The sequence below is a fragment of the Macrotis lagotis genome, chromosome 1 (assembly GCF_037893015.1).
Source record: "Macrotis lagotis isolate mMagLag1 chromosome 1, bilby.v1.9.chrom.fasta, whole genome shotgun sequence".
Lineage (NCBI taxonomy): Eukaryota > Metazoa > Chordata > Mammalia > Peramelemorphia > Peramelidae > Macrotis > Macrotis lagotis.
Window position 1 is genome coordinate 282,125,264 of NC_133658.1, and position 25,590 is coordinate 282,150,853.

Consider the following 25,590-nt stretch of genomic DNA (forward strand, 5'->3'; position numbering starts at 1 on the left):
GATGAGAAAAGTTATAGAATCATAGAATGAGAGTTGGGAGGGATATCAGAAGTCATCTCATTCTCCAACCACCATATTTTACTCATGAGGCTGTCTTGCCCAAACTCACACAAGTAAGTGGCAGTCCCAGGGCCTCTCTTCCTTTCTCACTACATGTGCTTTAAAGGAGGATGCTGGCACAACACCACTGTCTGCTTGGGACAATACCTCTAAACCCTGATAGAGAAGGGGTACTCTTGCAAAGGAGACCACATGCATCCTTCATCACACTGAAAAATTAGCCCAGTCTTCCACTGGCACTTCTCTGATCACTTTGCACAGGGTGAATCTGGAAATTTCAACTTCATTTCCTCAACAAGCACCTTCAGCATTGGCTGCCAAGTGACAGGTCTGGGTAGTCTGCCAGTACATACCTGGTCCCTTTCTATAGCTACTTCCTCCATCTGTTGCAAGATAGCTTCGATGCGTTCTTTGTACATCTTAGAATCCTTCCGCAGGGCCATGCCCTGCAGCTCAAACATCTCCTTCTCTTCTATACTCTAAAGAGAAAAAAGGAAGTCAATGGAGTCAGTGAGCTTCTGGTCTGACCTCTTTCCCCCTTTTCCTCTGAGCAAAGTGAAAGGAAAAACCAAGTTTTTCTCTTTTTCTCACTCCTTGCCCCCACACCAACAATTCTATAAGAAGGTAGGTGGCATTATTCCCAGAAGTAGCATAACAGATCAGATTAAGGAAGGAAAAATAGGAAGTAAGAATATGAAAAATTGGGGGAGGGAATGGAGGAAAGGGGAAATAAAACTGTTTAAAAATGAGCTTGGTGTGTAAAAAGAAAGTTTTACATATAGCCAGAGGAGGTAGCCATCATCATCTACTTTTAATTGATATGAGGCATCCCAGGAAGACCCTATACCCACAAGTATCTCCCTACCTCAACATGTCCCATTGCCTAAGCCCCACCATTAGAGCTTTATTCCATGAACATTCATCACTGCCCTCTTCTGATTTCTCTTTTAAGATGCAATTCTTTTGGAAAGGATCATATATTCATTCCCTCATACTTCAGTATGAAGGAGTTTGTGAGGAGTGAGGGGGAAGGAAGAAGAAAGAGCTGAAAAGCAGGAGAAAAGTATGCAGAAATAAGTTTTATGTGAAACAAAGACAAATAATGGGTTATAAAAGTGCTTTGAGAGTTAAAAGAGCAAGCATAAATTATTTTGTTATATATTTATATTGTTATTAAATGTGTAATAAATATAATTATTAAATATATTAAGCATGTAATATATTAGGTATTTATATTTACTTGATGAATTCTATTATATTTAAATATATACAAATAGAAACTATTATATTATATTAAATATATATTACCTATATTAACTATTATTAGATATTTATAATTTACTTAATGGGTTCTATATATTTAAATACAAATATAAATGATTTTATATTTATTAATTTTTAATAGTATAATATATTTTTAAATATATTAAACATATGTTGGCTATATCATTAAATATTTATATATTTCTATTTCCTTGATAAATTCTATTATATTTAAATATACACAAATATAAATTATTTGCCTGGTGTTCCTTGGTTATTGGCAAATTAAACTAATGAATTAGACTTGAACAGGTCAGAAATATAAAAGTGATAGGATGTGAGTAAATGAAATAAGGACAGAGAGGGGCTGGTCAGAGGTCAGGAGAGTGTAAAGCCATAACATAGAACATAGCTTTTCTTTAAAAGCACTTTCCTGAGGAATCTCCCAGGCCATCTAATTCAGCCAAGAGTTGAAAGAATTTTTTCTACAATATTCCCAACAAATGCTCATCAAGTCTCCACTCAAAAGATTCTGATAAGCAAGATAAAAATCTCCTTCCTAACTTGCTTTTGATGGCTCTTTCTGTGAGGAAGCTCTTCCTTAGGACATCAGTTCTGTATCTCCAACATTCAGCCTTTGCTCCCAACTCTGGGACCAAGCTCCTATTTGAGATGGGTCCAATGTGGTACATGGTACTCAGAAGGCACCAACTACTTTACTGACCCTAGGACTAGTCAGAGAACTGGCCTCTAAGCAGGCAGGTGTCTGTGTCTGAAGTCACCACAGCAGAGCTTTGGGTTGACGAAGCTGTAGAAATGACCCTTCTCTGAGAAGGACATAGCCTAATTCTCCAAGACCTCAGTCAGCCACCTTGTTCCTAAGGGCCTCGGCTTGCCGCAGCTCCTTTCGTAAGTGGAAAATTGTGTTTTCCTTTTCCTGATGATCCTTCAGAGCCTGCCTCCAGTCTTCTTCCAAAATGTGGATGTAAGCATTATTCTTGTCTCGTCTTCCTTCCTGAGTGATATGGGGTAGGTAAAATCACAATAATCATAACCATTTACATTTCAACAAATATTTTGATATAAACAGCATAAATATTATTAACTCCACTTTATAGATGAGAAAGCTGAGGCAGAAGGTAAATTAACTTGTCTGAAGACATAGATAGTGGTCAAGCTAGGACATGAACCTAGGTCACAAGAATCAAGGATCTTAGATTTAGAGGTAAAAGAGATATTGGAAATCATCCAACTGAAAATTGAGGTCTACAGAGATTAAATGACTTATTCAAGGTCATACAGGTAATAAGTGGCAGAGGCAGAATTTGAACCTAGGCCCTCTGATTCTACCAGTATTCTTTCCACTCAATCATGTCACCTAAAAATATCTCCCTATACCCACCTATTCCAGTACATGAAATCCTACCATTCATGATTCTATTTTTTCTGAATCTTTCTGCTTTACCAGCAGTGGCTTTCAATTTAGGACAAAGAGACATTAGGAGAGAATGAGGTGGTTGGGGGGAAAAAGAGGCAACTGTTTCCCTTAGAGAACAATGGGAAATGTGTCCTGAAAGGAAGTAAGGAGGAATCTTCCCCAATTACCTGATAGGGATTTGAGGAAAATACTTTGTCAACTTCAAAGTATTACCAGAATGTGAATTGATAAGTTAATACCATTACTATTATTTCTTTAAGTCTACTCTGATATCTCCTCATGTCCTGGACTTCATCCTGGGGTTCCTGAAGGCCACACCAGAAGGCAAGCTCTGGTAGACTGTGTGAACTTGTAAAGGCCCAGTCATAGAACAAATACCTGTTCAATACTTAATCACCAGAAAATTAGCAGCAGGGTAGTGCTTTTGGGGAGAGTGGGAAAAGGGGGGAGGGGAAGGAGTTTTAAGAACTCTAATAATCATCCTCAAAATTCCAGGTGGGTAGGGGCTGCATGAAATTAAAAAACCCTCAACACTGAAAAAGGATATAATAGGTATAGCTAGAAGGCACAGTGAATAGAGCACTAGCTCTAGAGTCAGGAGGACCTGAATTCAAATCTGCCTCGTACACTTAATAATTACTTAGCTGTGTGACCTTGGAAAAGTTGCTTAAACCCATCGCCTTGCAACAACAAAAACAAAAAAAAGATATAATAAAATAATAATAATAATTATTATTATTATTAATATTGTCATAGAAGTATAGGAAATATAAAGATGTATAAAATATGGGTCCTATTTGTGATATGGTTAAGTCATTTGTAAAATGGATCTTAGGCACCCCCTCTGTTTCCAATTCTTTGTCCCCCCAAAAGAGCTGCTGTAAATATTTTGTACATATGAATATTTCTTTTACCTTGAAGACCATTTCCCCAGTTCCCAAAATACCACCATAGTATTCTTCTAATTCTTCCCAGAATGAACTGAACCCTTCAAGTCAGATAACTGACCTACCCTCATGGAGCTCTCCAGTTCTTGGATCTTTGCTTGAAGAAGATCCTTCTCCTGCTGCATCTCCCACATAACTTCCTGACTTGGCCTCTGCTCCATGGCATGCCGGAGTTTCATTGTGTGTTTCCTCTCTACCTTGCAGTCATCTTCAGCCTTCATCAGGTTGTGCTTTAGTCGGTCTATCTGCAAAAGGACATTCAGCCCCCATCAGATTTTTCCCATACCCTCTAGGATTCTCCAGTTCTTGTTAGTTTTGCCTCTATAGCCTGAGAGGTCAGAGGGGAAAAGACCCTCACTCACCCTGCAAACTATTATATTTGCTTCCTTTTGGCTTTACCCAGAAACATTCTTCATGATGCCTTTGATGAGGCATGTGAATGACACATTCATTGGGATGAAAGTTAAGTATTATTTAGATACTTAGTCTACTTTCAAAGAGTCAGAGAGGGTCAAAACCCCTGCTGTAGACGTCCCTGACAAGTAGGAAAAACAGGAGACTGACAAAGACATATGCATATTAAATCAAGATAGACTCAGAGATTGAGATATAGAGACCAATAAAATAATCTAGATTCAGAGGCAGACAAAAAGTTTAGAGATAGACCCTGAGACACAGATTCAGAAACAGACCCAAAGATGGACATGGAAACTGATGTAGACCCACAGGCAGAAATAAAACACAATCTAAAGTTAGATAGACAGAGACAGGACTGACACAGACACAGAGCCAGATCAAGAGCCAGAGGGAGCCCAGCCAAAACATGAGGCGGCAGGAGATGGGCATACCTCGAGCTGCAGGTCACGGTTCTTCATGAGTGCCATGTTTTTCTCCTCACTCTGCCTGGCATAGAGCATGGCCAAGTCATAGTTCTCATCCTTGCACCTCTTGAGCTCTCGGCTAAATGCCTCACACTCATCCTTCATTTTCTGCACTCGCTCCTGGTGCTTACGCAGCATGCTGTCCTTCACTCGCACTTCTTTGATAAAGTCATCCTTGGCACTCAGCATCACATTCAGGTCTTGAACTTTCTTCTGCAGCTTCATGACTTCATTCATGAGCAGCTGTGTCAGGCCCGACTCCCCAGAAGCATCTGTTCAGCCACAAGGATTGTCAACAATACATAGTTATGTCCCTCTAGGTTCAAGCCCACATTCCCACTCCACTCTACCCCCTGTTTTCCTGTCAACAGAACCTCACACATGCCCCTACTGTATAATTGTATAAAGTTAACTTTTCCTGCTTCAGAGAAAACAAAAGCATAACACCCTCCTTAAGAGGCCAGGTAAATAAGATTTAAGAATCAAAGCCATATTGGTTCTATCTCCTTCCTCATGGAAAATCATGAATGTAACTGCTTCCAAATCCTCCTAGGAGATCCACCAAGAACAAGCAGACCTCATGCAGATTAGTGATGAAGCACTTTCAATGGCTATACTGTCCATTTCAGAGATGGGAAAACCAAGGCCCCACATGATCATTTCTCTGATTTGATATAGAAAGCATATGTCACTACCCTTTTCCAATATATTTAGAATACTGAAAGTACAGTATTAGTTTAATGATCAGAAGACTTGAGTTCAAATCTCAGCTTTAGTTATGTTAGTTTTGTGAATATGGACATTCCAACCTCTTTGAACCACAATTTTCTCATCTGTAAAATGGGGATGTTATTACTTGTAGTCTCTCTCCCCTAAATAGTGGTTGTTTAAAAAAAGTACTTTAACATGTAAACATGGAAATATATTTTGCATGATTTCACATGGATAATGGATATCAAATTGCTTACATTCTCAATGAATGGTCGAGGAAGGGCGGGGGGGGAGAGAATTTGAAACTCATAAAAAATTTGGTTGGGGGAGGGGTTTGCAAGGCAGTAGGGCTAAGTGACTTGCCCAAGTTCACACAGCTAGGTAATTATTAAGTGTCTAAGGCTGAATTTGAACTTAAGTCTTCCTGATTCCAGGGCCAGTACTCTATCCACTATGTCACCTAGCTGCCCTGAAACCTCAAAAATTTTTAATGAATTTTTTTAGAGAAAGAAAAGTGATTTATAAATCTTAAAGAACTACACAGGGGCAACTAGGTGGCACAGTGGACAGAGCACTGGCCCTAGAGTCAGGAGTACCCGAGTTCAAATCCATCCTCAGACATTTAATTACCTAGCTGTGTGATCTTGGGCAAATCACTTGGGGAAGCCCATTGCAAGAACTAAAAAAAATAAACTATAGAAATGGAAGCTATTAACATCGCCTGTTTTCATTCATTAAAAGAAAAGACTCAAGTTCTCTTATGTGAGGCAGCATTCAACTTTCTAATATTCTTCCCCCAGGCAATATCTAAGATATTTAAGTACATTTTACAGATCAGAAAACTCAAGCAAAGAGGGACTGGATGATAAGGGACTAGGATGAGAGTGGAACTCTTGTCCATCTGATCAGTTTTCTAACTGGATACTAAAATGGGGCCTACATTCAACTCCACCCAGTCATATAAATATCAGAAAGGATAAAATCACTTTGTAGAAAACTACCTGGATAATTCATATCTTCAGACTCTTTTATTAGCACAGACAAATGTACCAATCATGTACTCTTACACAGAGACTTTTAATAGCTCAGAATATTTTTATCTCCATTAACTCAAAGATAATATTCACAATAGTACTGGGAAGTAGGCAGGGATTATCAACTCCATTTTATAAAGCAGAAAATTGAAACCCTAAAAGTTTGGATTATTTGTTCACAGAAAGTCAGCATTAGAGATAAGACTAAAACTCAAAAACTCTTGACTCATCTTAAATCATCATTCTTTCTGCTACTTCCTACTACTCCAAGCTGAGTCAACTCTTCTTACAATCTGAATTAATCTTACCTATTATCATGGAGAACACTCTGGTGGGTTCCTTCCCAGTGATCTTCTTATACAGCTGTGGGTAGTAAAGTTCTAGACTCTCCAAGAAGGCCACATACCCCTTGAGGCCAGTTCTTTGGAGGATGTCCAAAAGAACACCTAAAAATCAGAGAGATTTAGAAATAAAACTGAAGACAATTTTCCTAAAATATGTTTCCCTTGGATAGGGCTTAACTGTGTTCTGAGATGCTTGGTTTGGACTAGCAACTGTCCAGGCTTGGACCCTTGAAACCCACAAAAGAAAAACTATCTTCTAGAAATGCTTCACAGTCACATGTCTATATATATATATATATATATATATATATATATATATATATATATATATATATATATATATGTATATTAAATTTTCAGGAGAAGCTGCTGCTTGGCACATCTGATCTATACCAATGATCAAAAGATAGAAAGGAGGTAGGTAGGGACATTTAGAGAAAAGGGGAGTACTGACCCACTTTCCTTTTTCGAATGACCAGGTTGGGATCATTGAGAACTTGCTCCTCATCATCTAGGTTAATGACCTTACACTGTCGGAGATATGGTGTGATCCGAGAAGGGTCAATGACGGAGATAAGTTTCACCCGAAAACTCTCAAGCATATTCCAACACTCCTCATCGTTTTCATAGTCCGACATGGTGGAGATGATTTTCTGGGAAAAACCCACTTGTCACTGGAGAGAGTCAAACAGAAGCTGGACAAACCACCTGTGGGCAGATATAAAGAACTTCAAATCCTTCCCTGCTTTTGTTATACTGCCCATTCCTAAAAGATCATAGTGGTATAAGGATTTAAGAATGATAAAGGACCACAGAGAAAATTAACAGATCTGCCCTCCCATTTTGTAGAGAAGAAAGAATAAAACAGATACTGCCAAAGATACTTCAAGAATGGCATGTATCAGCAGAGCTATAACTAAGAATTCTGATTTCTAGGGTTTATTCAGTTAAAGGAGTGGGGTCTAGATGTAATGATTCCTGTGCAATGTTAGGGTAACCTGGAGATAGAGGTCATGGGAAGTGAAAAAGCTGAAGACACAGAAAGCCAAGATGTTGGGAGGAAGGGAAGAGAATTCCCCATAGTATGATACTGAAATTATTAGGAGTGGGAGGGAATGAGCATGTGGTCCGTCCCTAAATGACAGCAAAAGCACCTGGATAGGATACAATGAATTTTAAAGGATAAAAGCTGGGAAAGCTGATTGCTCAGTGATAATGGCAGAGGAAGAGTCAAGAAAATAAGGATGGAGAGCAAAGATGGGAGCAGCTTTTCTTCTTGGTCCTTGACTATGTAGGGACAAGAGGGAAGAGTATCTGGCCTTGAAGATGGCTGTCAAAAGAAGTAGTGTCTACAGGATAAAGCTATTCCTGTTAGTGAGTAGTAGGAGAAAGTGCAGTGAAAAGAGGAAAGTGAAGTAAGATTGGGGGTGAAATTGTAAAACTCAATATCTTTAATAAAACTTAATTAAAAAAAATAGAGGAAAGCGTGAATGAAGAGTTTGTTAACAATAAAGGATAATTCTAGAGGGCACAGGATGGATAAGGACTAAGAGCTAGTGTTGGTTAAGTTTATTAAGTAGGGATGGAGGGTCCCACCTAATTCTCCTCCTTCTGTCACTCTAGCATCTGTGAGATACACGTCCCAGATCAGACCAGTAGAGAAAATCTATCCAGGTGGGATCATGGGCCTCAGGAGAGGGACTTGACAGTTATGCAAACCTGAGGGTGGTTCTATCTGCCCAGGTCCTGGGAAGAGACTGGCAAGCCAAAGTTCTGCCAGGTAGGAGGAAGTATATTGATATATTATCCTACGTGTTGGTATTTGGGTAAAAGGTTTAGTTCCTTGCTAGGTCTAGCTCTGGGGGTCAGATACAGAAGTCCAAAAAGGGGTGCTAATGAGCTTCAGAGGGCCTGCATTTGGAGGTCTATAAACATTTTAAAGGAAAATTTGTCTATAAACAACGGATGAATGTATGAGGCTACTGGACAATCACCACATGCATATAATGAGTATGGAGGATCTTTATAGTATGTTAGTCAATATCACTAATCACCTACCACATATTTAGGTACTATGCCAAGCACTGGAGACACAAAGAAAGACAAAGGAAGTCTTCACTCTTAGGGAGCTCTAAGTCTAACACAAGACACAACAACACACACACACACACACACACACACACACACACACACACCATATAGATAATCAACAGAGTTAAGTACTGGCATTAAAAAGTATTGGAAGGGTGGCTAGGTGGCACAGTGGATAGAGCACCCCTCCTGGAGTCAGGAGTACCTGAGTTCAACTCCTACCTCAGACAATAATTACCTAGCTGTGTGGCCTCGGGCAAGCCACTTAACCCCATTTGCCTTGCAAAAATTCAAAAAAAAAAAATGGATTGGGGTAGGGGGGCAGCAGGCAGCTAGGTGGCACAGTGGATAGTGCACTGGCTCTGGAGTCAGGAGGACCTGAGTTCAAATCAGTTCTCAGACAATAATAATTACTGAGTTGTGTGACCTTGGGCAAGTCACTTAACCCCACTGCCTTGCAAAAAAAAAAGGATCCAGGAAGATAGTGTCCTAAATGAAAATACAAGCAGGAGGTGGTTAAGGTGCCTGCTACCTACAGAGTTTAGAAAAGGTAAAGTGGTGATTAAGGTTCAGATTTTCCTGGATCCAGAAAACAGTCGATACACAGAAAAATTTTTGATGTACATAACTAGACAAGGTGAATTAAAAGAAAGTTATTGCCAATTTGAGCAGCTTTCCTAGAGGAACATCAGAAATAAGGAAGTTTGGGAGCTATAGGCATTGGTTTCTTATCTTTGAAAGGGAATCATAACATGAACAATGATCCAAATAATGATTGCCTAATATATATAGTTTCTCACCCAAGAGACTTAAAACATGGAACTATCTGAGTCTGTTTCTTTATCAATAAAATGGAAGCAATAATTATACTACCTACAAATGTAGTTTGTAAACATTGTAAACCTTAAAATATTATATAAATAAATGTGAGTTATTGTTACAATGATGCTACATGATGATGGGTGGGGATGTTAACAAGATAGATCTGGGGAATGAAAAGAGGAGGATGAGTCTATGGGGAGGGAAGTAGTGGCAACTAAGGCAAAAGGATTTTTTTGCCCTTATACTGCCCTAGAGAGATGGTTTTAAAAAACTGGCTAGAAGAAAAGTCCTTCAGTTATTAGTATCCTTTGTCTCACTGATCTCATTATGAAACATATTTCCCCATTTCCCCAAAAAAGCTGAAGGTAGGAAAGTCCTATATATCCAAAAATATTATAACAAAAATTTTTTGGTAACAACAAAAGGTAAATAGAATAGCATTTGCACCATAAGAAACAATGAATATGAGGAAATTCAGAGATAGAAAGCCTCCATTTGAAGTGACGCAGAATGAAACAAAGCAGATAAAAGGCTACAATAATGCAAACAAAAAAAATTTTTAAAAAGTTGAAGGATCAAGAACAATTCTAAAAGACTTGTGATGGAATATGCCATGCAAATCCAGAGAAAAACTAGGAGTCTGAATACAGATCAAAGCATACTATTTTCACTTTTTAAAACTTGTTCTATTTTTTTTTCTTTTTTTCATGGTTTTTTACCTTTTTAGCTCTGATTCTTCTTTCCCAACATAACTAATATGGAAATAGGTTATACATGATATGTCAAATTACTTGCTGTCATAGGGAGGAGACAAAAGAGGGTGGCAGAAAAATATGGAATCAAAAACTTACAAAAAGATGAATGTTGAAAACCATCTTTGCATGTAATTGAAAAAATAACATTAAAAACAACAACCCAAAGTTGAATACTTGTAATCGTAGGGCCCAATCTTGGCCCTAGAGAAGATTACTTTTCTTAGAGATGTGGAAAGCTATGGAGGTGAATTGTTGGGAAATGTGGTCACTATGTTCACTAGTTTTGCATAATTACTTTTCTTTGCTACCAATGGACAGTTCATTGGAGTAGGGAGTAGAGAAGTATATGTAGAAATGTAAAAACTGAAAGTATCAATAAAATTTACTTTAAGAAAACAAGGCTTATTTTTATCAGGTCAATTGTTTTCTTTCAGTTTTATTAATCTTTTATATTCAGAATTTCTATTTTCACATTTAGTTCATTCCTTTCCATAATGTGCTCCTGACTCTCTGAACTATATACTTTCTCTACTATGATACAAATTTCTTTACCTTGGAATATCTCTAGACCTCACACTTGCAATTACCCTTACATTTTCTTCATCCATTTCTCCTAGAATTTTCATTTTAAGAATATAATTCAGGTCAAATATGTCTTCATTCATTTCTAGGTACACTCCTGACTCTCCTAGACTATCTCTAATCTCATACCTTCATCTCTTTTCTACTCTGATGCTTTTCAGTTTGGTAGGATGAACTCCCTTAGAGTCAGGAACTATCTTTCTGCCTTTTTTTTTTTGTTTTCCCAGTGTCTGGCAATAAACACTTAAAAATTGTTTGAGTTGGTTTTAACTTGCTGATACTCTAGGTTTTTTTAGTTATATATCCAATTTATTTTTTTCCCTTTTTTTGTTTAAGTTTAATGATATAAAAGAATCCCTTTGGCCATATCCCCCAAATTTTGGTATGTTGTTGTCTCATTTGTTGTCAACATCGGTATGTTGTCTCTGATTTGTTCTTTGACTTACAAATTCTTCACATATATATTTAGTCATCATATTGGTGATTCAAGAATGTAATATTTTTGCTTTTCTTCATTTGTATATGTTTTTAATGCCCTAACATAAGGACAATTATATAAAAGTGCATGTACAACTTAGAAATTTGTAATTTCCTTCCTGTTGCTATTCACTAATTGTCAAAGATCTATCATATGCTATCTAATTTTTCTAAAATGCTTAACCTCTTTACTTTTTTTTGGTTATTGTAAAATCTGTCTTTGTTTGAGAACAATACATTGAAGTTCCCAAAATGCCTTTTGCTGCCTTTTTCTTCTTGTAATCCTATACTTTTAAAAAATTAGATTCTAGGACATTCACTACATATTATGTTAAGTATTTATGTGGTCTCATCTATAGTGCTTTTAAGCATAATATAATTTCTCTATTTCTTTGGGGCACCTGAAGCATCATATTAGCTAGTATTTACATAATACTTTATAAACACTTGCACAAGCATGTGTTTTCAACTCTCCTTTGTCCAGTTCAGATAAAAATGAGCTTCAAATGATGCCTACTTCCCTTACCTTTTCCTCCACATTTTTAAACTCTTCTCAAAGCACCCCAATTATAGGACATAGACAAGGAGATCACTAATACTTCTAATTGAATTGTTGATCATTTTTATATGGTGTCCTTTTAGATCAAGTGGGAGAGTTAGGCTCATCTGTGCCCCATCATGATTCTGGTCTCTCCTCCTACCTGTATAAGCACTTCTTTATAAGTCTCCTTTGCTGGATCATCATCATCTAAGTCTTGTTTTCTAACTCTGATAAAAGAATCCCAAACCAAGTTGCTTAAATTTCTACCCATTGTTCTTACTCCTAGTCAAGCCAGACAATGCTATAATTACTACTTTGTGATTATCTTTAGATTTTTGAATACAGTGCTTTAGTCTGCCCTAAGATTTTTCTTTTTCTAAGCTAAATATTCTTAGCAACTTGTATACTACAAGTAGAATGTACTACCTTGAGGATACCACCAACACAACAGTGTCTTGTATACAATAGGCATTAATATTTTCTGAATTGAACTCAATCAATTCTTGAATAACAGAATCATCCTCTAATCCTGATCTGAATTCTCTCCAATTTGCCAGTAGCCTTCTTAAAATGTAGAGCCGAGGACTAAGTGCAAAATTTCATGCTTGGTCTGACTAGAGAAAAGGATAATTGGACCACCCTGACTCATATCATGGATAGTCTTTGCATGCTGTTTAATGAATCAGTATTCATAGTTGGGAGGAGGGAGAAAGTTGGTGAAAAAATATTTTAAAAAATGTTTTTTTTGAAAGGCAGTAGGGTTAAGTGACTTGTCCAAGGTCACACAGCTAATACATTCTTAAGTGTCTTAGGCCACATTTGAACTCAAATCCTCCTGACTCCAGGGTTGGTACTCTTATCCACTGGGGCACCTAGTTGCCCCTGTATAATTCTTTAAGATTTATAAAGCACTTTTCTTTCTTTAAAAAAATTCACCACCTAGCTGCCTCCCCCAACATACAAATATATATATATATATATATATATATGTATGTATACATATATATATTAGAAAGATTTTATTTATTTTGAATTTTATAATTTTCACCCCTAATCTTGCTTCCCCCCCATCCCTACAGAAGGCAGTCTGTTAGTCTTTACATTGTTTCCATGGTATACATTGGAGTTGAATGCAATGAGAGAGAAATCATATCCTTAAGGAAGAAAAATAAAGTATAAGAGATAGCAAAATTACATAATAAGCTAAGTTTTTTCCCCAAGGTAATAGACTTTGGTCTTTGTTTAAACTCTACAATTCTTTCTCTCAATACAGATGGTATTCTCCATTGCAGATAGCCCAAAATTGTCCCTCATTGCTGCACTGTGCAAGTCCATCAAGGTTGATCATCACCCCCATGTTGCTGTCAGGGTGTACAGTGTTTTTCTGGTTCTGCTCATCTTGCTCAGAATCAGTTCATGCAAATCCTTCCAGGCTTCCCTGAATTCCCGTCCCTCCTGGTTTCTAATAGAACAATAGAATTCCATGACATACATATACCACAGTAAGCCATTCCCCAATTGAAGGACCTTTACTTAATTTTCAATTCTTCACCACCACAAACAGGGCTGCTATTTTTGTACAAGTGATGTTTTTACCCTTTTTCACAATCTCTTCAGGGTATAGACTCAGTAGTGTTATTGCTGGATCAAAGGGTACGCACATTCCAAAAATATATTGTTAAAGTGGATAAAGTGAAAGGGTCTGGATGCTTCTGTGTAAAGCAAGTCCATCCCTCACCTTCAGTCTAGCCACAGTCTTGTCTTCTAAATAGCTCTTCCTACCTTTTCTCTCCCTTCAAAGGTCTTTGGAAAAGGGAATTGGAGGAAACCTCTGGTCTAATTCTGTAACACCCAATTGGGGAATGTGGTTAGACTGGTCAGAATCCAGGGTTAGGGAGAAAAGTGGTAGGGAAAGTTTACCCAGAGGGTATTGGGAAAATCTTGGAGCCATAGTGCCCCTTTGGCACTTTGGGAGTAGGGATGAGCAAAACAAAGGGAATGTCTTTGATTAGCAATGCAAGTGAGCACAGAATCTGAGGACAGAAAGAAGATAGGGAGAACAAGAAAAATAGCAATGGTCATGAAATTTTAATAATCAAAGATTCTCAGAACAATGTAACTGGGAACTGGTCAATGAGGGGTCAATTCTGGGTGCATGCCAATGGTGATCTTACTTCTGGAGGTACTTGATATAGAATAGAGGGGCCCACTTTTGAACATATTCTCCTATTCTAGGACTGTTTCCTGACCAATTATTGCATGGCAAAAAAAAGGGGGGGTCTTATAATTGGTTGCTTCACTAGAATTGGATATGGTATATACAAGTTTCCACCAAGTGGACCTTTTGTTTTTTTCCTCCATGACTGCATTTATTTAGTCAAGGAGAATAAATTGCTATGTTGTTCCTCCTCTTCTTCCCACTCTCACCATCATGCTTCTAAGACTTTCTATTATAATATAATTACATACATATAGCCCTTTAAGGTTGCCTTTTCTCAAGCATTTGTCAGACCCAGCAAGGGTAGTTGGTCATTAACATCCAAGGCTGCAGGTTTTGTCTTAGTATAACACCTTAGATTTCTAGGGGATCCCCTTAAATGTTCTTGCTGCTATAAAGATCAAGTCACAGACACATCTAGAGGGGGTGTATGTATGTGTGTGTGTGTGTGTGTGTATGTATGTGTGTGTATGCATGCTTCATGGGTCTGGCTAGTCTAGTGGTTTGATCCTTTTCCACTGTCCCCCCAAATTCTCTGGAATATATATTCTTCCTCTTCCTCTTCCCCTTCCTCCCATTCTGAGGTGGCTGTAAAATGTTGCAATACAGAATTCTGGAGAATGAAACAAAATACAAATGCACTTCAATTATAGCTAGAAGGATTCAGGGTGGATAGTAGGAAGGACTTCCTCACAGTATGAGTTGTTATGAGATTCAGGGAGTCTCTGACCTTAGAAAATTGTGCAGCTAAAGAGACTGACTCCTAGAAGGCCTTGACTCTTTTGGTCACATGGAATCAAATCAGCCTTGGAATGGCAGAAGAGGGCCTCTCCTGGTTTCGGGGTGTGGGCCTTGAAGGTTGGATTTTGATGGAAGGGAGGAGGCTGTCTTGTCCTTGACCAACTCTGCCTCTTGGGTTTCTAACTCAGGAAGAATAGGCCTTGGCCTGGCTCTGATCCCTTGAGGGACCCACAATAATATGACAAATGTAGTTGTCCCAAAACTCAGGGTTGGACATATGATTTCCCTGCTCAATTAGCTCCTGTATATCCTTATTGGCTGTTAAGATAAATTAGAGAATAGTCTATGTGACAGTTAAAGACCTTCACAACCTGGCCCCAACTGACTTCCCTTTACCCAACACTGGCCTATGAAGTATACCTTTGATACTTCATGTCCTGATCTACCCTTTTGCACTGACTATCCCCAAGTCTAGAATTCCTTTCTCCTTTACACCTGTCTCTTGAAATCCCTTGTTTCCTCTGAAACTCAGCTTTATGCAGCTGGGATCACATCTCCCAACAAAATCACCTAGCATTTATTTTGCGTAGACATACATACTTTCTCCTCCATAGAATGAAAAGAATAATTTCCTAGCCTAGCATAGTACTTGGCACATTTTTATTTTTTAGTCACTTCAGTCATGTTGGATCTTGTGATCCAGCCATCTGTGATCCCATGTAGGATTTTCTTGGCGGAGGTACTGAAGTGTTTGCCATTTCCTTCTCAAGCTCATTTTATAGATGAGGAAATTGAGGCCAGGGACATAGAGCTAGTGTCTGAGGCAGCATTTGAACTCATATCTGGCACATAGTCACAGTATTTGTTTATGTACTGATTAAGCCAAGCAAAAGGTCTTAATGAGCTTTCTTGAGCTAAGAGAGACTATTTCAAATTAAGGTCTGATTATTTCCTAACTCTATAACCTTAGGAAAGTTTCTTAACCTTTCATCAGCTGTAAAATGAAGGGGAGGGTTGATTAGATCAGAGCCACAATGGGGCAAGTAACCCTCATACAGGCTGCCAGATTAAAAAATATTTTGGAAATATTTAACAAAATAAATACAAATACAATAGGACATAAACAACGTTAACATGTGGTTTTTCTAGATCAATTTTCACCTGCAAAGCTCTTGATGTAGTTTAGGCATCCCTGTTTCTATCTGAGTTGGACATGACTGGAACAGATGTTTCTCTTCCAGATGTTCATCCATAATCCTGTATTCAGATGGCTATTCTGGGTAATGTGACTTTGTACAACTTCTTCACTTAAATTTCCTAACTTTTCTCTCCATCCCCACAGAAAAGCACACACATAGTCAGTTTCCACTTCTTAGGTTCCTGGTTAATTTAAATTTGTCTGCACCTGCCTGCTGGACTGGTCCCCAGCAGTGACAGGCAAGCATATTTAAAAACAGGTGCCCAGTGGCAGAACACCAATCAAACCAACACCAGCAGCACCATCCTATTTTGTTGGGGGTTTTGCAAGGCAATGGGATCAAGTCACACAGCTAGGTAATTATGATGTGTTCACATTTGAACACAGGTCCTCCTGACTCCTGGGCAGGTGCTCTATCTACTGCCCCACACCTAGCTGTCTCCAGCACCATCCTTCTGCAAACTTCCTTCTGGTGCAGTGAAGAGAGTATAGACTCTGGAGATGCTGGGTTCAATTCCTGTCCTTAATGTTTGGTCTCTGTGTGACCCTGGGCCTCAGTTGCCCCATCTATAAAATGGGTGGGTTGCAGTAGATGGCCTCTGAGGTCCCTTCCCAGCTCGGGAATCCTTGCTAAACTTGGTCTTCCTGTCTGAGGTACAAAATCTGACCCATTTACTTAGCTAATGATTCCACATTCCAGATATCACCTTTAGAGGATCCCAAGCTCAGAGTCTCCCAGTGTCTTTATTTAAGCCAGAGCCTGTTCCAGCACATGTGCAAGAGTTACCTGATCAATCAGGTGATGCTGATTCCAAATGCTTTAGGAGCAGTATAGGTAGAAGATTCAGAGATGCTTTCTGAATGGCAGGACTTGATGCTAGGAATGCCCAAGCCCCTTTGCTCAGCCTAGTTCTACTGATTTTTAGTCAGTTTACATTCCAATTCATTCAATTCAATTTAAAAAAAAGTAAGCATCTACTGTGTATAGAGCTATTAACTGGGAAATCCAACATTAAGGACAAATTTTATCAGAAGGATGGGAGCAAGGGAGATAGAGACTTCCATTAGATTATAAGCTCTTCAGGGCAGGGACTTTTACCTCTCTTGGTTCCTTAGTTTCTGGCACATAATAGGCATTTAATAAATATTTATTAATTGATTGGACAACACAAGACTTTGTAGTATCATCACTACTGATTCTACCAAGGATGCTGGTTATTTTCTGTGACATGAGTCCCCCAAGTCCAGGTGGTTTGGGAGCTATCTACCTCCACTGGGTATAATTATACTAACTTGATGGGGGACGGAACAAAGAACTATAAGAGAAATGAGTTAGCAACAGGTATCTTGGGTGGAAAGTCTGGTGTTTGGAGGGGTGGATGTACTTCTTTTTTTCAAGGTATCAACATGCAACTAAGACATATTTCTTCCCTAGAAGGACCACTAGAGTGGTCCTTAGTAGGCTCCTTAGAAAACCCCTGGTAGTTCAAAGGTTGTGCCTTTTGATGTCAGCATCTTGCAGGGAGAAAATATTCTTTCCTATATGAATGGCCATTAGTTCCATTATTTACAGCTTTGTGTATGTCTGGGATACTAAGCTAGATGATGGGGGGGGATATACAAAAATTAGCTTGATCCCTGATCTCATGGAGTTACCAGACCAATAGGGACAACTCTAGTTGGGGAATGATTAGGAAACAAAATCTTCCATGATTTAATGTTGAAGAAGCACTAAAGGAGGCCTGAGCAAAGGAGCCTCCTCCAGTCTCACAGTAATGAGGCTTCCTTGTGTATTATCGATGCTACATAATCTGTTTGCACTGTTCTATTTAATGTCCCCAACAAGATCTTGTGTACTGGGCATGTTGTGGGTGCATTAATAAATACTTGTCAGTTTAATTTCTCTTCCCCACACCTCTTGCCCTATGGGGAAACATTTTGAAAGCAACTTTTCCACTATTTACAGTTGATAAAGAGAACTTAGCACGAGGCAACTTCCTCATGAGTGAGGCAGTTGATCCAGCTATCTCTGGTCTCTGATTTACAGCAAACTCATTTCCTCTAATTCTTTTCCATTACATTTTTCCTTTCTTGTTGCCTGGCTGTGGAGTGATGAAATATTTCTCTTTATGGTCCCTGTCACCCAAAAAGTGAGGTCATTAAGCTCAGCCCTTCAACAGAAAGGAGGGGTGCTAGATTAGTACTAAATATAGATATCCAGACATTCATTTTCCCAAGTCTGTTTTATTATATTGCTAGCTTAATTTCTCTTAAAAAGAAAAAGACTTCAGAAGCACATGGTACATCCATCTTGCTGATCTCTCCTTTTTTTTGTTTTTTTGCAAAGCAATGGGGTTAAGTGACTTGCCCAAGGTCACACAGCTAGATAATTATTAAGTGTCTGAGGCTGGATTTGAACTTGAGTCATCCTTACTCCAGGGCCAATGCTCCATCCACTGTCCCACCTAACTGCCCCCATCATGCTGATCTCTAAGATTCTAATTCCAGTTCTAGTAGTTTATGAATTTTACCTTTATAGAATCCAGTGAAAATACTATCTTAATCAATTACCCCAAACTACCTGGAAATGGTTCTTGTTCTTCATTATTGAAAAAGACCAAAATTACATCACTATTTTAGAGACAAATTACAGTGTCTGACTGTGACTGATCAGATCAACATGTGCTCAGAATGTTCTAGCACAGGTAAGGCACAAATAATCCATGGGAACACCTGAGGTGCTTAATCTAAATTTACTTATACCACGTTTCCTTTGAATTGCTTCAATTCTGTCTTGATCATAGAGCACAATATCCTCTCTGATGAGGGCACGCTATACTGGAAGGTTTTGTGCCACTATCTCCTATGATGCAGTCAATTCTAAAATTCTTAAGAGAGACCTTCAGGGTGTCCCTGTATTGCTGCTTCTGACCCACTGAGCACTTGCCTTGTGTGAATTCTCCATAAAATAGTTTCTTTGGTCAGTGTATCTGGAAATAGGGACTTGAAAAAGCCAGACTGCAGCAGACTTTGGGCAGTTTTGTGAATTTTTTTAGGTTTTATTGTTACCTTTTGTTTTCATACCACAATTATTTTCCCTTAATCTGTTCCCTCCCTCCCCACCCTCAATCAATAACTTTAATATTTCAACAGAGGCAAAAAGCAAAGGATCCCATCTGGTGGCATTATCACATTCCCTTATCCATCTACTTGAGAGGAAGGAGCTGTGTTTTCATAATCATAGTTTTTAGAATGTTATTCCTCCTATCAAAACAAGGGAGACAGAGACTATTGCTAGATTGTAAGCCTCCACAGAGCAGGAACTGCCTACCTTTTGCCTCTTTTTTGGATTCCCAGAGCTTAGCATGGATCCTGACTCTGTTAACCAGTGACTTTGCTTAACCCACATGAAGCTTTGGCTTTTGTGTGAACCAACCTGCTAGTCTTGGTCAGAAGAGATTTTTGGCTCAAGTTGTCTAGGCTATCATTAAAAATCTTCCTAGAAATCTTGCTGACTTGAATTTGCAAGTGGCCTGTTATCTCAGTTTCTCAGCTTGCACCTATACTTCCTTTGCATATCAGACTTCAGTAAAAAATGAGAGTTGATTCTTACAATCATTGGGCATGGAGAACACTAGCTTTTTTTGTATAAGGGACTTGCTAGATAAATCATCTCAATCCTTTTATTGGACCAAAATCCAATGCATCACACTCCACTTTATGACATTTCATTTGATTCAAGATAACAAGTAGCAACTGAACATCTGAAATCCAGGTATGAGAAGGAAATAAACAGAAAATTCTGGTCCTGCCTAGGAATGACTGACTAGTTCCCTGGGAACATGAGACCTTATCACAGGATCCTAGAGACCTCTTTAGCAAAAAAGGGACCAACATTCAACTAGTTCAAATCCATATTACATATGAGGAAACTGAGGATGATTGATATGATGATCCTGGTCTGAAGAAGGAAGGCCTTTCAAACCACTGGGGCTAAGTGACATGGCAAGGGTCATAGAGGTAGAAAGTTCAGAAGTAGAATTTGAACTCCAATCCTCTGGCTCTGGAGATAGTGGATGTTCTTTCCACTGTGCCAAATTTCCTGTCCTGTAGCCATCTATCCTACAACAATCAGGGAGAAATTAATGACCTGCCAAGTTTAGAGTTGATACCTTCTGGCCAAACATCCCTCCTCCACTTTTACACACCACCCCACACTACCCCCAACCCCTTAGGATAACAAAGTCCACGTACCTCTCGGATGGTTTTTGGAGCATCCAGCTTAGCTATAACTTTGCTTTTCAAGTGCTGAAACCAGCCCACTTTCTTGGTCCTCAGACTTTGAGAGGAAACCCTACTGGCAAAGCAGGAACTCGGGGGAGGGTGGAGTCAGCTGGGAAAACTTCTGCTATTAGGCACTTCCTGATGGGGCTACAGTCAAGTCATTTCTGGATGGTACGTCTTCTGATTCCTCCATCACAGTTCTGGGAGGGAGAGAGAGAGGGAGGGTGGAGTTTGGGAAAGGAGAAGTAACCTCTTTCTGTGGAAAGCTAGAGACTCACGGCATCTCCCCACCCTTCTAGGTAACATTTTGCATATCAACACGTCTGGACTCAAGTGTATACCATGGCTCTGAGGGATTGAGACCCACACAAGAAAAACTGTTGCCCTTGCTTGACATCTTAACCTCATACAAGGTGAGTGTCCTTCCTTGCACCTAAATAGAGCAAGTATTAATAAGAATCACTAGTCATCTGTGCTTACCATCTGGATGCTGGGTGTCCAACATTTTATCTCTTCTGGGCCTCACAATCCAACCAAAAAACCATTCAAGGGGTTGCATACAGAATGCAGTACTCATTAAAGAATACAATTCAAACTAAATCAACAGGCTGCTGGCTGGTTCCAGGTTGCACTCACCTGACAGGGGGAATTCAGACATTGTTTCTTTAGGAGGAAGGACAGATACACCTATCCTTTTGTAAACAGTAACTAAATAGGGCAGGACAATCCAGATTTTACTTTAGAGCACCAATATTTTATAGCTGGGGAGGATCTTCTCCTTTTCCCTCCTCCTTCTCCCTCTACTCCATTACCTCACAACCTGCTGACTTGTGCAACCTTGCTTTCTCTCTAAATTTTGTCACTATATTGGTCCTTGTCTGGGATCCATCCCAAAAGGAGCATAGATAATATTTCCTGGGGAATTGTTCTGAGAGACAAGCTATTGCCTGAGCTGTCACTGCCTCCACCTATTTCCCTCATCGGATTAGCATTAGCATTCCTCCCCCCACCCACACAATCCCCAGAATTGTTTTTGCCCCAGATAAAAGAATTTCTAGTTACAGTTTAGGTTAAGGAGTGGAGGTGGGGGGGGGGGAGAGAACCAAAAATTAAATCCTTGACCTTGGCCTTGTTAAATCACATTTTAACCAGTCATTGGTGGGGTTTTTTTTGTCATTATCAATAAACCAGCCAATACCATAAACAATGGCAACCCTAGAGGTCAGAAACATTAAATATCAGAAAAGGCCTGCATGCTGATTTTTAGCCCATGGTTTACTTTGGCCATACCGTTAACACCCCCTTATCCTGAAGTCTGAAAGAGCCACAGGTAGCCACAAGTGGGCCTATGTAGTCTTTCCCCAAAGACAGAAGTTTCAATCCCACTAATTGCCCAGAATCCAAACTACCCCTTCACTATTCCATAGCTAACTTATCTTTACTATTTTCCACTCAGCTGAAATTAATTTTCTATCCATCTCCTAACTTTTTCATCTCTGCATTTTCTACTCAAGGGCAAAAGTCCAGTGGTCTCATTCTACTTGTAGCTTTACACTTCCACTGCAACATGCTCCCTATCTTGGCAGACCACTCTCAGCTCCTATGTGAGCTAATGTCATTTATACTCCAATTGTCCTAGTCATCTTAACACTAATTGGTAAACTTTTTCTGATCCCCCCCAATTCCCTCCCCTTCAAATGATGTTGAATTTCACTAATTTGGATTTGCATAACTATATATAATTGTTTTCTCCTCCATTATCAATTCCTTGAGAGTAGGGATTATTTAATTCTTGTATCTTTAATACTTAACATGGTGTCTGGTACCTAGCAAGGACTTGTTGAGTTTTTAGAAATTCTGTAGGGAGCAACAGAAAAGTGTGGGGCAAAAACTCAAATAATGCTTATGTAGCAATGGTAGATGGGATAGATATGAATGTCTACAGCTACTAGTATTCTGGACAATACAGTATCTCAAACAAGGAAGGGTGGGAGTCAAAGGTCTATTACTATTAACTTCCAGTTAATTCAGTTTAAACTAAACTCCCTCTCCTCAATATTTTCCTAGCTCTTGTAGGCTAATATGAAAGTGATGCAGGGCATAGTAAATGACTTACATTGAACTTAATAGAAATGACTAATGCATACCACACCACCCAAGGATAATGAATACTGTCTTGACCACTCCATGGGAGGGCTCACCTGTACCAGCATATTGGAGAGTATCTGGGGCCAGGTGCTAAACCACTCCCCAAACACCCTCCAAGTCCAACCCATTATGGAAATACATTTAAGTAAGGGATCCTGGAAGGGGAGACTTCTTTCTTCTTTCTCTTCTTTGAAGGATGGGCACTTTCTTTAATCTAGAACCACATGCTCCCAGCCTAGGCTAGAGAACTAGAACCTTTCTCCCTTACCCCCAGGCTCTCAATCTGACCAGAAGTTTAAGACTCACTACAGACCTGGCCCAGTCAGCTCTGCCCCTTCTTTTCACTCTTTCCCTCAGGCACTTCACCCGGACCTTAGTTATCACTTTTGACTTTTGTCGTCAAGCTGCTAACAAGTAAGCTTGTCTTTTCAGTTTAAAAAAAAAAAGTTTTTTCATTTGTGACCTTTGCAGGCTTGCAAAATAAAAACCCTGAGCTATTTCAACTCCAGGGCTAGTCATGATTTCTTCACTGTCACAAGAGGTCTCAATCTTTATTGGCAATACCAATTTCTCCCAAAACAAAAGGAGGTGGATATGGTGTTAGGGAAGGGAAAAAATGGAAGCTACAGTCAAGATGTAACATTTTTTCACTTGGTCCCACCCTAAGACAATTTTTACCTTTCACCAAGATCAAACACTCTCCAATCCTTGAGCTAGCTACTTGCAGGAATTGCAATCCTTGACCCCTGAAACTTCTGTTTTCAGATCTATAATTGCTGCTTTAATATGATACATGGGAGTTAATGTGTACAGAGGAGTTACCCTCAATTGTGAATTGTCTGTAATATCCTGAGTTTTCCCACATCCCAGCTGCTGCAAATCAAAGGAAAGGATTGGAGAACCAGAAGGGCAAGATTCAAAGTGAGAAGACTAAAAGTGGTTAGAGCTTCCCTAGGTAAGAAAAATGGCAGAAATGTGACAATAGATGATTTTAAAATTGCTAATAATGAAACATCAATGACTCTCCAAATAACCCCCCAATCCCACTTAGCCTCTCCAGGATAAAGTATTTATTCAGTGCAAAACAAAGCTCTTTAAACAATAACAAAATACTGCCTTATTCACCTCACAGGAGTGTGAATGAAAATTAATAAAAACAACATAAGGTAGTTAATCAGTCAACAGAACTAGGAAGAAGATCTAAACTCCAGTCTAGTCTCTGATTGTTTAGCTAAGTAACCATGAATACATCTTTATTTATGTTCCATTTAACTTTAAAAGGTTCATTTGAAAAGAGTTTCCCTATGGGGATTAAATCACAGAATCACAGAAAAACAAACTACTAGGTATTATTTTTACCAAGAGGGAAAAACTGAAAGATGAATTCTATTATTTTAAGTTTGGTCAGGTGGCTAAATAAAAGCCACCCCCTTAAAGCATAATGATTTACCAGGAGGCAAAAAAAAAAATGTGAGGATTCAGCTTTGAAGACCATCAATCTTCCAGGGAGAAAGAGATGTGGGGTGTGATGTCTCAGCAGTTAACACCTGGAGTCCTCAAAGCATCTTGAATGGTGTCATTCTGCTGTATCAAAGCCCAGCTACTACCAGATTCTAAGAAAGAAGTAATGTGTCAGTCTATCTGGAGAGGGAAAAGAGAGACATCTTCCTCTTTCTTGTGTAGTGAACTGGGGAGGAAGAAATTTGAGCACTTCCCTTCTTCAAAGGATGTCTTGACTTCATGTCCTACTTAAAGTGGTCTCATGCCCTTGGTTACTTTCTCAAAATTTTCTAGCCTATTAGAACACCCCAGTTTTTGACATACTTCCCCCTTTTTCCTAAAAGAAACAAAAAACTCAGAAGTCCAGAATGGGTAGTCATTTGTGTATGAAGACAAGGGTCCAGACCAGATAATAGGGTAACAGGACTGAGCCTTAGAAGATACTTTGGAGATCTAATTCAGTGGTATAAAACTAATCCATACAATAATCCCTTGACTTAGTTTTAAAATGTAACATTATCTATGTTTTATTGTACTTTTATTTTGTTAAATATCCCAAATCACATTTTATTTGCTTGGGGCTGAACCTAGAAGAGTTGTAGCCAACATATCTGACACTTCTGCTCTAGTTAATAACTGTATATTTATGTAGTTTTAAGGTTTACAAAGTACTTTCCCTACAAAAACCCTATTGAAGTAAGCAGCACAAGTATTGTTCTACCCTACAAATAAAAAAACTTGAGACCCAGAGCCATTAAATGTTTTGAAAAAAATCAGATCTTTAACAAGGGTAGGGAAGCTATAGGATTGTACAGGTCACTGACAAAGGACATAGGGAAGGCATGATCTGCCATATATGTTCCTCTCCCAGGGTTCACTATCCACCAAAATCTTCAGTGACAGTGGCAGGATTCAGAGGGCTGGACAATCCTTGATGCACATGCCTCACAGCTACTGTCCCAATCTTGTCAGACATGTCATGGTGCATTCTCTATCCTTCCCATCTTTTCCCTAGATGGTTTGGTTTCAGATGAAAAAATTCTTGGTTATAGCTCTACTCAAGGTTTTATAGTTAGGAAATCAGAAAGCCAAGATTCATACCCATGTTCTGACTCTAGATGACCATTTCAGACCCCTTTGAAGTCTCAAATTTAGCCATTTCATAAGTATTATGATTGACTGAAAAATACGGCAGGTCTTTAGCATCAGCCTAAAGCCTACTAACTGGCTCCTGGGTGTGTGTGTGTGTGTGTGTGTGTGTGTGTGTGTGTGTGTGAGTATGCTAGTATGTGAGTATATACTTACAGTATATACTTCTAGTACTCCCTTGAGAAAATAAAGGTTAACTTTTTTTTACTTTTTAATGAGAAAATAGACCATCTAGCATCTATATACACACATATATAAATATTTATATTTATATTTTTTCCTCCAAACATTTAGACTTGCTGTTTTTCTATAAAAAAAAATAATCCCTCCAGTTAAAAGTGTTATCACCTCAAAGCAGCTGTAGGACCATTCATTACCAACATCATTGAAGGTGGAATAACTGAGA

General features: G+C 38.9%; 1 protein-coding gene and 1 long non-coding RNA gene across 9 annotated transcripts in view; one reads left to right on the top strand and one right to left on the bottom strand.

The window, feature by feature from the left end:
* CARD9 (caspase recruitment domain family member 9) overlaps positions 1–22,073 on the bottom strand; it is a 38,150-nt gene extending 16,077 nt beyond the window's left edge. For 4 of the 5 annotated variants that reach the window (XM_074210698.1, XM_074210699.1, XM_074210701.1 and 1 more), the window contains exons 1-7: positions 20,358–20,587; positions 7,133–7,386; positions 6,643–6,780; positions 4,557–4,861; positions 3,774–3,953; positions 2,195–2,338; positions 414–539 (exon numbers count right to left, since the gene is read on the bottom strand). In XM_074210698.1, coding sequence (XP_074066799.1) covers positions 414–539; positions 2,195–2,338; positions 3,774–3,953; positions 4,557–4,861; positions 6,643–6,780; positions 7,133–7,316 — 1,077 coding nt within the window. In that variant the 5' untranslated portion in view covers positions 7,317–7,386; positions 20,358–20,587. Of the gene's footprint in view, positions 1–413; positions 540–2,194; positions 2,339–3,773; positions 3,954–4,556; positions 4,862–6,642; positions 6,781–7,132; positions 7,387–20,357; positions 20,588–20,867 lie in introns of those variants that run through there. The other variant, XM_074210697.1, reaches the window with a different exon arrangement.
* The window catches only part of LOC141505152 (uncharacterized), a 74,256-nt gene that overhangs the window by 16,208 nt on the left and 32,458 nt on the right, over positions 1–25,590 (top strand). For 2 of the 4 annotated variants that reach the window (XR_012473551.1, XR_012473549.1), the window contains exon 2: positions 20,687–23,490. This is a non-coding gene — a long non-coding RNA (uncharacterized LOC141505152). The remainder of the gene's footprint in view (positions 1–20,686; positions 23,491–25,590) is intronic. The other 2 variants (XR_012473550.1, XR_012473552.1) reach the window with 2 other exon arrangements.